General features: G+C 52.5%; 1 protein-coding gene across 5 annotated transcripts in view; it reads left to right on the forward strand.

Moving 5' to 3' along the window:
• Nucleotides 1–13,016, forward strand: part of NOS1AP (nitric oxide synthase 1 adaptor protein) — a 280,357-nt gene that overhangs the window by 194,923 nt on the left and 72,418 nt on the right. For all 5 annotated transcript variants that reach the window (XM_055333925.1, XM_055333926.1, XM_055333929.1 and 2 more), the window contains one exon: nt 4,489–4,581. In XM_055333925.1, the coding sequence (XP_055189900.1) occupies nt 4,489–4,581 (93 nt within the window). The remainder of the gene's footprint in view (nt 1–4,488; nt 4,582–13,016) is intronic.

Genomic DNA, 13,016 nt, shown 5'->3' on the forward strand with positions numbered 1-13,016 from the left:
AGCTGAAGGTGAGCCGAGGGCTGGCCTAGCAAGAGCATCGCTGTCAGCTGTTGCAAACTGAGTCTCCTCTCCCAGTGAAATTGCCTTTGACTCATAACTGGGGGGAACTGGGGCATGGGATGGGGCAAAATGCGTTTTCCAGTCAATGTGGGGGCCAGCTTCTGATGTTGAGTGAGAGAGCACATCACTAGGCCAAGTGTTAGGAGAGAGTGACTGAGGAGCTGGGGACCCTGCACAAAACACAGGGGTTCTTCAGGGAGCTAGACGTGGTCACAGACAGAGACCGTTGTGTGTATGTTGGGGGGGGAGCCCCGACCCTCCCCCTGACTCCTGAGAAGGTCCTCCTATTGTGGGTGTGCAGGCCGCCTCCAGCCCAGGCAGGGCTTGTGTCTTCACTGAACTCACCCACTAGCTGCATACCTGCTTCCCCTTTGCAGACCCCCAGGTGGGGGATGGAGGCACCTGGGGTTGGGTGGCAGGGGAGACAGGGAAACACCGGGCGCCCAGGTTACGTTCTGTTTGCTTGGCCGCCCTCAGCCTTGCAGCCAGGTTCCTCTCGCTCCCTGCAGTGTCCTCCTGGCTCCTGTTGCAGCGAACCCCTCCCTCTTCCCTGCCGCCCTCCATGGGCCTCGCCCGTTGGCCCAGCACCAGGCCCCAGGACTCTGTGTGCGAACCCTGGCACGTCATCAGGGGCCTTCTAGTCAGCGGCTGGGGTTCTAGGACTTGCATTGTTTTGTCCCCTGCAAGGTCGGGTCCTGGAGGGCTTCATCTGTCCTTGTGGCGGGCCCCGGCTAGCAAAGCAAATACATCGGGTCAGCCCGGCCATGCTGACGGAGAGCCAGGCTTGTTGGCACAAGCTCCAGAGCTGGCGTGGGCTTGTGGGAGGCTGGCCCGAGCCACAGACCATGGCACCGGCAGGCCTGTTTGTTCCTCGGCCCCTGGCAGGCCTGGGCAGACTAGATTTCTATCCTGTGGAACACAGATGCTTCCTCCTGAGCCGGCCTGCCCCTCGGAGCAGCACAGCCTGGGAAAGGGGAGGCTCGTCCCCGTGAGCCCCCTCCCTCTGTTCTCCTGGTCACTGCCATCATCTTTCTCGCCCCCCATCCCTTCTCTCCTCCGTGAGCTCTCCATGAGCTCTCCGTGAGCACAATAACACGGTTGTCTGAGCGAAGCACAATTGCCATATGAACCAACGGTTTCGGGATAATAGATATTAAAGCGTGTTCAGATACTCGATTTCCTTTGATTTCTGTAGTTTCCAGCAGACCTGCAATTTGAGTTCTTCCTCGTCGGTCGGAAAGGGTTTGGGACCCCTGACCGCCAGGCAGGGGGAGGAGGTATGGAATGTGTCCAGCCCCAGGGCTCTTCTCAGTGGCACTCAGACAGTACCGGCAACTGTAACGGGGCCTGTTTCACGCCTGTCTTGCCCCTGTTTGAGTCGAAGCACTCCAGAGCATTCCACCGGCTGTTGTAGGAGGGACACCTGCACTGTCACAGTCCCTGAGATCCCGGTGCAGCCATTTGGTCATGCTTTGAACGTGCAGCTCCTGTACCCACAGAGCCTGCAAGAGCCATCGGAGAGGTTGTGCACCGTAATGGAATGAGAGGCTCTTGTCCTGTTCCAAGGAGGACGTTTCATTGCATCTTCACCTCTTAAGATCAGGGTATTAAAAGGCCTGGCATGGGCAGCCCCGGTGGTGCAGCAGTTTAGCCCTGCAGCCCAGGGCATGATCCTGGAGACCTGGGATCGAGTCCCACGTCGGGCCCCCTGCATGGAGCCTGCTTCTTCCTCTGCCTGTGTCTCTGACTCTCTCTCTCTCTGTGTCTCTCATGAATAAATAAATATAATCTTTAAAAAAAAAAAGGCCTGGCTTGTCAAGACATGAACTCTAGAAATAATGTTTGAGATACACAGCCAAGTGCTGCCCGGGTGCCTCTTGCCAGCCTTGGCTATGGTGGGGGGGGCATCTTGAGGTTTTAAAAACATCTCAGAGACCATGCAACCCATAGGGAGGTGCCCAAAGAGATGATCACCTGCCAGATTCTTCTGGAAATAGAGGCCATCTAGGATGGTTTAGCAGGCAGTGTGCTCTCTAAAATTAGGGCTGGGAGAGGGGCATGGCCACCCAATGCTTGCTGCTTTGATGTTATTGCTGGAAAAGTAGGAGGAAATACATGGAGCTCATGAGTGGCCTTCTGGAAGAAACCAAAGACAAGCCATGGAGGACTGACCAGTACAGGGCTGGTTTCATCCCTCTCTGATGTTTCTGGGACTCTTAGGCTCTTACCTCCTGCCTGAGTTCTTTGAAATGCCCCCTCTGCACACCTTTGGCTGGCAGGAGCAGCCCCGAGCTCAGTGACTTGAAGGTGTGTGAAAGCCCAAGTGAGCAGAGGTGACTGCAGGTGTGGCCAGGAAGCGTCACCAGCTCACCTCTCGCAGTGGGCCCGGGGCCAGCGTCGGCTCACCTGCAGACCCCCATGCTGGCCCCCCACCCCCCACCCGCCGGGGTAGTTACTGTTCCTGGAGCCCTGCACCTGAGCAGGATGCACAGTCGGGGACTCCCTGGGGCTCCCAGCCAGGTCCCGAAGTGCACGCCAGCTGCGCCGTCGCCTTGGCCGGCTTACAGCCGCTGCTGCAGAGGGGTCTGTCGCATGGCTGAGGGCCTGTCCTGACCATGCTCCCGTACAACACACGTCTCCTCCCGAGCTGCCAGACACGCTTGCTCTGAAGCAAGGTCTGAGCTTGATGTTTTCTTTCTCCTGGGCGCCCAACGCTCTCGTTTGCTTCTCCTTCAAGCCCGCTCGGTAAAAAGGGCAGCTGTTGACGGGGTAGGAAGAGTGACCACCAGAGTGGGGGGGAGACGTATGCTGCTGTCACCAGAAACTCAAATCAGCTGCGAGCCACAACCTGCCCTGACAATATAAAGAAAACTACCTTGCTTCAGTTGGGTCGTGTCCTGGTCTGTAGGAGGCAGCCCGCCAGCCAGGGGGCATCGGCCCGAACCGGGCAACAGAGTAGGATGGGCTCAGGTTTCCATGGGAGGAATTGGATGCACACAGGATTGGAAGCTCTAGATTGAATCCCTAAGATCGGAGCATTAAAAGGATCGGCCGATAGAAGGTTCTGGATTTCTGATGAGGTTTTCTTTTTTCAAAGTAGGTTGTGTTTTCATCTCATTAGGGTGGATTAGGTTCATTTCTGTCAGCACAGAATTGCCTCACAGAGCTTGGCTGGTGGTGTGGTGGGAGGGAGTGTTGAGTATCAAACGTCCCAGAGGAGGGGGGCTGTGGGTTGGAGTAGAGATCTTGGCTCTGGGTTGTGTGTTCTTATTGTTTAGCCTGTAGGCCAGATGTTTCATTAGCTTGACAGGTTAATTTGTGGGGGTCACTACCAAGATGGGGACCAGAGGAAAATGGTTTTAACAAGTCAGATAAGTGTTCAGAATGAAGCTCAGTGAGGAAAATGTAGAATTAGGGGCTCCTGGGGGGCTCAGTCGGTGAAGGGTCTGCCTTTGGCTCAGGTCATGATCTCAGGGCCCTGGGATCGAGCCCCGTTGGGCTCCCTGCTCCGTGGGGAGTCTGCTTCTCCTCCCTCCATGCTCTCTTGCTCGCTTATGCTCAAACAAATAAAATCTTTTTTAAAAAATGTAGAATTTTGGGCAGCCCTGGTGGCTCAGCGGTTTAGTGCCGCCTTCAGTGCAGGGCGGGATCCTGGAGACCCAGTATCGAGTCCCGCGTTGGGCTCCCTGCATGGAGCCTGCTTCTTCCTCTGCCTGTGTCTCTGCCTCTCTCTGTGTGTCTCCCATGAATAAATAAATAAAAATCTTAAAGTAGAATTTTACCAGCCTGCACAGGAATAAGAAATAGCTAGGAATGAGCAAACGTAATGGAAGATGTCTGGGGATGGGAAGGAGGCCAGAGTCCGTGGGCAGCCTTGGGCGATGTTTGAAGCAGCCATAGGGGTTGTGTCATTAGATCCTTTCTAGAATACTCTCTAGAATCTTTCAGGCTAATAGGGCTGTGGGTAGGCTTGGAAACTGACCTACAAATAAAGGAATTTGGGGCTTATAGAGAGTAAGAATTCATAAATTTTTAAGATGTAGAAAAACAAATCCAGCCCTGATTTGAAGACCTGTTCCAGTTCTTCATAATCTTCATTGAAGATGGAATTGAGTTTCCACAGCTTGGGGGTAGACACAGGGAAAACCTGACCATGGAGGTCGTTCAACATCAGGATGAGTTTCCGAGGGAAGGTTCTGGGTTTCTGATGAGGTTTTGAAAGCAGGCTCTGTCTTCATCTCATTAGAGTGGTTTACACCCGTCCCCTGGTTGCCCCTGGTGGCCGGGTGCTGACCCCGAGACACCCACCTGCCTTTCCGTCCCCCAGGAACCCGTCGGTGGCCCCCTTTCCCGGGTCGTGAGCTGGGTGGGGCCACGCAGGGGCGCTGACCTAACTGGAGTGTGCTTCTCTCTCTCCCTCCCCTGCAGTATGAGTTTAAAGCCAAGAACATCAAGAAGAAGAAGGTGAGCATTATGGTTTCCGTGGATGGAGTGAAAGTGATTCTGAAGAAGAAGAAGAAGGTAAGGGGCTCTGAACCAGAAGCTGGTAGGAGGGGAGCAAGAAACGGGGTGTGGGGAGCCTCGTCCCGCAAGGCCGCTCTCTGGACAGCGTCCTTCCTAGTGTGGGGAGCAGGGGCTGGGACCAGCACCTGTGTCGGGCGGCAGCAGCTGCGCAGGCACATGAGGCAGAGGCCCGCGGCCTCGTCAACCCTAAGGCCCCATGTCCCGGCGTCCCATGGGCAACAGGGCCCACCTGCCACCGTATTTGCATTTTGTTACCTGGACCTTTTGAGTCTTGATCTTAGGAAATACTTGAAATTCAAAGTGATGATGAGTATAAGAGGGTTTGGCAAGGGAGTGGATGAGGAGGCTTTGTCAGCAGCTGTCCCCTTCCGTCCCAGGCACAACCCTCTGTCCCCCGTGAGGTGGCGTCCGGCCCCCCTGTGTGTCCTGTGCTGTCGCTTCAGTGCATTTCTTGGAATATTCCTCTCCAGGCCTGTCCACCGCTGGTGTTTGGTGTGAGGAAGGCTGGGCTGGGGCCAGGATGGGGGGGTAGCGGAAGAAGGGCTGAGCCACTAAGTGGAGGACATTCCTCTGAGCTGGGGTGACACAAGCGAGTGTGTGTTGCTGAGACGTGTGGCTGTTTGCGTGTCACTTTTACGTGTGGTGGGAGAATGAGGGCAACCCCTGGGAAAAGCTAGGTGTGCGTATTGGCAGAGGGGAGCCAGCGTATGTTTCCAGAAAGAACTGGAAGGGGGCTTGGAGGGTTGAGCAAACAGGAGAAGTGTTTTTGCTCCTCTATTTCTTGACCCTGATGATGCCTTTTTAAGCTGTGATGGTTTTGTTTTATACGAGCTGGTGGTGGCACCTTGCGCAGCAGTGTCGTCCGCACCTCGCAGGCTGCCTTCGGTTCCAAACCCAGATGCTGTTAGTTCAGGTGGGACTGAAGGCGAACCTTGAGTGGGGGCATTACAGAGCATGAGGACAAGCGCACGGTGGCAGGGGACGTGAGGTCAGAGAATCAAGTAGTTGAGGGGGAAGGGTAGTCGTCCTGCCGATCCAGGCGTTTGAATCCACGCTCCGTCCTCCTCGCAAAGAGTTGGACACCACGCGGTGCTCGGGGCTTGGCTGCTTCCTCCGGGAGCCCCTCGTTTCCTCTGGACAAATGGCCATTTACAAGGGTCTCCCGTGTGTTGACCCAAAACCTGTGCTCCTGTGCTCCCTGAGCATCTTTGGAGGTACTTCTAGAAAGTGCACGGCGATGAGGTCGGGAGTATACAGGAAAAAGATCGAATAGGATATGTTGTGTGGAAAGAACTCTTTAAAAATTCACAAGGTTCACTGGTTTTGGCTTTATAAGCCTCCACGGTGGGACCAGAGTCCCCGTCTTATTCCTACTCCGGGGGTAGGGGGTGGGGGTGGCTCTTCTCCCCCCCGCCCCCCATGCATGTGCACACAGGCGACCGTGCGACAGTCTTTGGAATATCGTCCTCCTGAGGGTCCCTGGGCAGGAGAGTCGCTGAAGCCAGTTAAATCCTGGATGATGACCATGTGGATTTAAAAGCGAGAGGTACCCTCGGGAAAAACCACGGGCCAGTGCAACCCAAGCTCACGACAGAGGCAGCCGGCCTGAGTCCTGCCTAGCCTTTGTCACGTGTGTCACATAGCTTCACTCAGCCCTCCGCGTGATGGGGGACCGGTGGCTCTGGGCCCTCACGTCCTGTGTGATGAAGTCGTGGTTGTGGCTTGGGGCCAGCTTCCAGGTTCCAAGATGCCCCTGTGCCCATTCAGTGCATCCCTTGGTCAGGCCTCCTGGGAAGGTCTCAAGGACATAGGGGCAGGCTCCGTGACACCCAGTCTTCTCACTGAGCCGCTCCCCGCCGGGTGCTAGGCTATCAGCCCTCCAGAGCCCCCGACTCCCGCTCCCCCGTCTCAGAGGTAGGAGCCCGGGTCGCTGGCTCTCCCGCCGGAGCGCAGGAGGGGCTGATGTGTCCACTGGAGTGCCGGCTGCATCATTCACTTTGAGACCGTGCACGGTTGCCCACACCAGATGCTCACACATTAGCCTCACGAGCCTGAGAAGCCGTTTCCTCTGCGCCAAGTGATGTGGGAAGGCAGGTTGTTAGAGGAGGTTCGGTGAGCATGAGATGGGGTAACGGTGCAGGTCGGCCCGCTGTGTGGCGGTGGGTCTCCTGGGCTCTGGCTCCATGGTAAACGGGTCCCGGGATGCTCGGAGGGGCCTTGTTGGGCACATGCTGTCCTGGGGTCTGATCGACAGGCTCAGCCAGGGTTTGCCTCCGGCACTGACCTCCGTGCCCTCCTAGCTGACAATCGTGCCCTCCCCTCCGCCCCCACGCACGCACACCCCCGGCTGCATCATCTTTCAGTTGGGTGCCACTTCAAGGTGATGTCCTGGGGCCTGTTCCGTCCCTTTCAGGTAACTTAGTATACCTCTGATTTGATCCATGAGGATGGGACTTTGTGGTTTTGCCTTTCAGGGGGACAGTCTTATTTCCCCCTCTCAGTGTGTCCCCCATGCATCGTGTACCACGTGCAGCACCATCCCCCCACTGCATGTGCAAAAAACTGATGTTGGAGAGCCTTAAATATTTTTGCCCAACATGATGCCATATGTAAGGACACCTGTGTGCTGAGGTGTCACCTGGCAGAGAAGCCAGCCTCCTTCCACTGGGTGATGAGAGCTGAGCTGGAGAAACATCTTCCTCAGGGAGCCCCGGGGGACCTTGTGACTCATTTTGAACTCCCTCCCTGGTAATTGCTACTGTGGGCTCCCCCTCCAGCTGGCCCACAAAAGAGGTGATCTAACAGGTCTTTCCTCGATCTGATTCTTCTGAGGCCAGGCCTGGGAACGGGAAACTTCCTATCTTGTTTTCTCCACCCCTTCCTGGTGTCCGTTTCAGGCGTGGTTGTGATTCGGATAATGCCTGTAATCACAGTGTTTGTTGATGTCGTCTCGGACAGGTGTGTGCACATTCATGGCAATCAGCCCCTGTGTCATTTTGTTCCCACGTGACCGGCCTCTGGTACCTGAGTGTGCTGACGCTGCCTCACGGTCTGCCTGTCTTTCTCTGTTTATAGGATTGAGAGGGGCCAGGTGGAGACGCGCCATGCTTGTCTGCAGGTTTGGGCGATGGCCATCCTCATCAGGTTAAGAACTAGAGCTCGTGTCTGGTAGCTGAGGGTGAAGAAAAACTCATGGCTGATACTCCGCCATGGGCACCAGTAGAGGTCCAGCCTAACATTCGCAACTGATTAGTTAGGGTCTGTGCTGCCCTCGTTGGTCAAAATGTTGACTAGACCCCCCTCCTCCCGCAAACACTTTGATCTTCACTGGGTGACTGTGCATGCTAGAAGGAGCCCACGGCTGAGAAGTCCCAGGTCCTAGTCCTGGCTCTTCCCTTCCTGGCTGTGTGGTCATGGGCAGGTTATTTGGCCTCTTTGAGCTTCAGCTCTCAAGAGTTGGATTTCTTTTTTTTAAAAGATTTTATTCATTTATTAATGAGAGAGAGAGAGAGACAGAGACACAGGCAGAGGGAGAAGCAGGCTCCATGCAGGGAGCCCGATGTGGGATTCGATCCTGGGTCTCCAGGATCATACCCTGGGCCGAAGGCAGATGCTCACCTGCTGAGCCACCCAGGCGTCCCTCAAGAGTTGGATTAGGTGATCATTTCCACTTAGCCAACTGAGTGCTCTGCACTAGCTCTGGAACCATGCCCTTCGCTGCTCGTAGATGTGTATACCGTGCACCTGTCCTTACTTAGGTCCTTGAGAGCCTCCTGGGCTATAGACGAAGCAGACTCTGGAAGCCAAGAGGGTTGGTGCATTGTTGCCACCTGATCCTCTAGGGCAGGATGGGGCCCACCTGCCTGCCTATGCCTGGTGAATGGTGGGATGCTTCCTGGCCGGGGGAGAGAAGTGTGTTTACAGGAATTCCCTGCTCTCCCAAGAGAGCCCTTTTTAATGGGCAACGGCCATTGTTGTAAGCCTAGCACTTCCTCGGGCACCTGGCCCATGTGGTGTGTTTTCAGTTAGTGCGGCTGTTGGCTAGCTGGACGAGTGAATGCGATTTGTGATGATGTCCTCAATTCAGGAAGAACTGAGTACTTAGCAATGGGATCAAATGCAGTCTTGTTGGTTACTTTTGGCTATGACGTTCCTTCCCTCTTTCTCCTCCTGTCAGTTTGCCCATTTAGAGACACAATAAGAGCCTTTCCTAGGCTTAGAAAGGCCTCAGTGGAAGTTGGTATTCAAAGGCCTTCAGTGGTATTCTGAGTAGGACTTTCTCAGAGACCCTAGTCTACAGGTGCTTGATTCCAGTGTAGGCAGTAGCCAAATATTTTGTGATCATCTCTCACTGAGATGAAAAAATATATATCTTTTTTGGTTATATTAACAAGCATCTAAAAATGCTGTCATCTTGAACTGATGCCAGCAGATAATGAATCTCAAATACCTAGGACTCTTGGTTTATATTTTGTGGTGTGAACCCCACTATTAAGTGGCTTTGTCATCTCCCAATCAGTACATTTTCTTCAACTCCCACCCAGGCCCAAGTAATTAGCTTTGCTGTGCACATAATAATGATTACTTATAATCCTGGAATCACACTATAGCACTATTTGCTAGGGAGTGGACTTCCGAATAAGAAAGATTAGTCTTGAACTTCATCCAAAGGATTTTTCTATGAAAGGACTTGAAAGGCCTCCGTTTCATGTGGTTTCTCTTATAAACCAGTAACTTAGTTGGGATCTCCTGAGGTTCTCCTAACATTCTAGAAAGGCTCCATCCGTTGTCATTAAAAACTATTCATTGTGTGTCTACCACGTTCAAGGAACTGAATAGGATCCGTGAGGGTATTAGACATGGATCTTTTCCAGCAAAATTATTTTTAATGACATTGTCTGCATATGTAGGTCTATTATAGCTCCTCCATAACTGCATTAGAGTTATTTATCTCTTTTCCCCCATGGGCTGAGTCTTTAGGGGCAGGGACCATGTCTTCCCTCTAATCCTATTTCATCTGTTTGGGAAAGTAGAAGACCAGAGGGACCACACTCATGAAAGTAATTACACGCTAAGATGGTAATGAGAACAGCTGACAATGGTAGCTAACTAACGCTAATGTTGAGCACCTGCCATTTGCCGGGCCTATTTGATGCACCTTATACTTACTAGTCACAACCACCTTGTGAGTAGGTGCCATTCTTTTTTGCTCATTTTGCGAAAAAAGATTGAACAACTTGCCCAAGACCTCACATTCCATCAGAGGTGAAGTCAAGGTTTGAATTGGGTCTGTCTTGATCACATATGGAGGTTCTTAGCACTACTGTGTTGCTGTGTGTATACTCATCTCCTCAGGTTGCTTGGAGAAAAGCTACTCATTAGGAAATGCCTAATTAATTAATCCAAGATCTTGAACCTCTGGCCTGTACTCTGTCACCAGGATATCACATCGCAGGAAAACCGGTTTCCTGCCCAAAGCGTAGTGTTAGTCATTATGGGAACACAGAACTCAGGTCTCATTGGGTAAGAAAAGAAGGTGCTTAGGATTATAGAACCAGAATTCAAGAAAAAAAACTTCAGAATCGATCTGGTCTGCTCCCCTGGTTGATTAGATTTTGGAAACCGAGGACAAGAGTGGCCCAGTGACTGTCCCAGGGTTACCCACGTAGTTACTGACGGGGCCAGGACTAAACTTTGTCCAGTCTTTTTTCTACCATGTTATGTTGCTAGGCCCTCCTTATTTTCTGCTGGTTTTAAAACCTGCATATTAGGAATTGTGTACATTGGGTGAGGATTTATGAGCACTTCAGTTTTGAAATGTGTATTCCATACCATGGGTGATACCTGAAGATGAGGGATAGCTATATTTTCAGACTAATCCTGTTCTGTCTGGAAGCTGGGAGAACTTGTCCCGCTGAGTTAATAAGGCCTTTGCAAGATTGTGTTGTGTGTTGGTTATTTTTTGAGACATCCCCATTGCTGCCAGGATCAGGAGTCACGGTAAAGCTGACAGACTTTGTGATGTGCCTGGGAAGCAAAATGCCAGTGTAAATCCTTCCTCCACGTTTGGGTTCTTGGGGAAGAGCTTCAAAGATGCCCTATCCATTTCTGGGCTCTAAAGGGAGACAGGATGGCTATGATAATTACCCTGACTCACTTCCCTGTTTTTGGCAGACCTACCTCTGACCTAATAATTCCCACGCCACATTCCCTGCCCACAGATTTTGTAATGTCAGGATGGCTGTAGCTTTCTGCAGAGGACTGGCCATCCACACTCATTAGATAAAGGATGTGCTTACCCCATTCAGTGGTCTTCTAAGAGCAAACACTGCAAGCCGTTTACCACTGGCAGGTGGTGGAGACTGCCATTGTCTGATTCTATCATGTGGAGTAGCAAGGAGATCGTGGGGCACAGGGGTTTCATTACCACCAGACTAGGTGAACTTGGGGAGAAGTGAATGAACATCTGAGTCTTAGTATTTATCTTTTAAGGTTGCGATCAACTTTGATAACATGAAGGAAGCATTATAGAAACGTTATTAAATGAAAGGAAGACTGTTCTCTCCTGTATCCACTGGAGAAGGTCCTGTGAGCACAGGAAATGAAGCAGCTAAAAATGACTTGCCTGTATCTTTCCTTTCTTGCTTTGTGTTATTCTAGGTCCTCCAAAAAGCAAATGCCAAGACGGGATTAAATGCCTGTGAGAGAAGGTGTGGAGGCCCTGGGTGAGGCTGGGGTAGCTGTCACATTTCCGTGTGGGTCTGATTCCAAGGGAAGGAGAGAGCAGGAAAGGGAGGGGAGGGTGAGGGACAGTGTCTTAGAGGGCAGGGTGCTCCGAGGAAGGTGTGGCAAGGTCATCAGGGCGTTCTGGGGCCAGAGCCATGACGGGGGTGGAGGGGCAGGGGGGCTCTTGTGTGTCCCAGGAATGACATCCTGCCTGGGCATCCCTGCACCCTCCTCATTGGCCTGGAGCCTCCCAGAAGCAGGGCTCTCACCACAGCGATGGTTCAGAACACTGCAGCTGGGGCCCTTGGTTGAACTCCCAGTAATTGGAGGTCTTAGGGCATGTTCTTGTGAGGACAGCTTCCATTCTCCAGAAGGTTTTGACTAGCCAATAACATGACGCGCAGGGCCTTCCCTCAAGTTAAGCTACGCTATCTCGTTGGCTTTTTTAATTACCTTGGAGTAAGGAATTCATAAGAAGGAGGTGGCGGAGGGGAGACTGATGAGGGAAGGACGGGCAATAGAGAGACAGGTTAGCAAACCCTAGTTCAGAGGCCTCCTGAAAGGCTCAACGATTCTGTAAGTGTCCTTGGTAGGTGCAAAGGGGACGCAGGGCGGAGTCACGCACCTACCTGCACAGGGTGGGAGTCTGGCAGCAGGCTGGCCAGTCGCCCCAGGGGCACCCCGTGTCCACTCCCATTCCTTTTCTATTTGCGGAGCTGGTGAGGGGACGGGTCTTCCTCCCCCTGGGCCTCGCTTGCAGGCCTCACTGCGTTACTGCGTGGACTCTCAACGGTGGGGGTGAGGCCCTACCTGAGCCTGGACCTCCGGTTGAAGGAGGCTCTGGGCGTCCTGCTGGCCATCCTGGGCTGTAGGTGGTAAATGTGGCCGTGAAGTACTCTTTGCCTTGAAGAGGTGCTGACAGCTTCAGGGACTCACCCCTGTCCTTCCCTCTTGTCTTCTCTCTTCTCTTCTCTCCTTGCTTCCCCTCACGGCTCCCATCTGGACTTGAAATGTCTTCATTTTCGGGCATAACTTGGAGACTACAGCCCACTCAGGACAGTGGGTAGCAAAACTGGAAATTTCCTCATGTAGTCTCCAAGACTCCCAAGACCTTTATTTCTAAGCATTTATTTTTTTTTTAAGATTTGTATTTAGATGACACACACACACACACACACACACACACACACAGGGGTGGGGGGCGCAGAGACAGAGGGAGAAGCAGGCTCCATGCCGGGAGCCCGACGTGGGACTCGATCCTGGGTCTCCAGGATCACGCCCTGGGCTAAAGGCAGCGCTAAACCGCTGAGCCACCCGGCTGCCCTATTTCTAAGCATTTAAACAAAAAATGGCTTCAAGTGTAAGTGGGAGCTGTGTGTGTTTCTCAAGATAGTGAAACTTAGTTTGGCTGTAGGTATTGTTCATTAATAAATTGCTATCCCCTGATTGATGCCAACTTTGATTTATAACCCCACAAAGGTGGTAGGTTCTTAGTTTTTCTTCCTGTTTTCCTTCTCTCGTTAAAAGCTTTTCCTAAAATTTTTCCCTTCCATGAATATTTATTTCTAGGTAGAAAGTGAGGAAGGGGTCATTTGTATGTGTGCTTTTTGTTCTAGAGGGGGGGAAAAACCATCAAAACACTTGAGAAAGAGGAGGTTATGAAATGATTTCAGAGCAAGAGGGAACGATCCAATTGTTGAGATCCA

This window comes from Nyctereutes procyonoides, unplaced genomic scaffold (genome assembly GCF_905146905.1).
Source record: "Nyctereutes procyonoides isolate TBG_1078 unplaced genomic scaffold, NYPRO_anot_genome, whole genome shotgun sequence".
Classification (NCBI taxonomy): domain Eukaryota; kingdom Metazoa; phylum Chordata; class Mammalia; order Carnivora; family Canidae; genus Nyctereutes; species Nyctereutes procyonoides.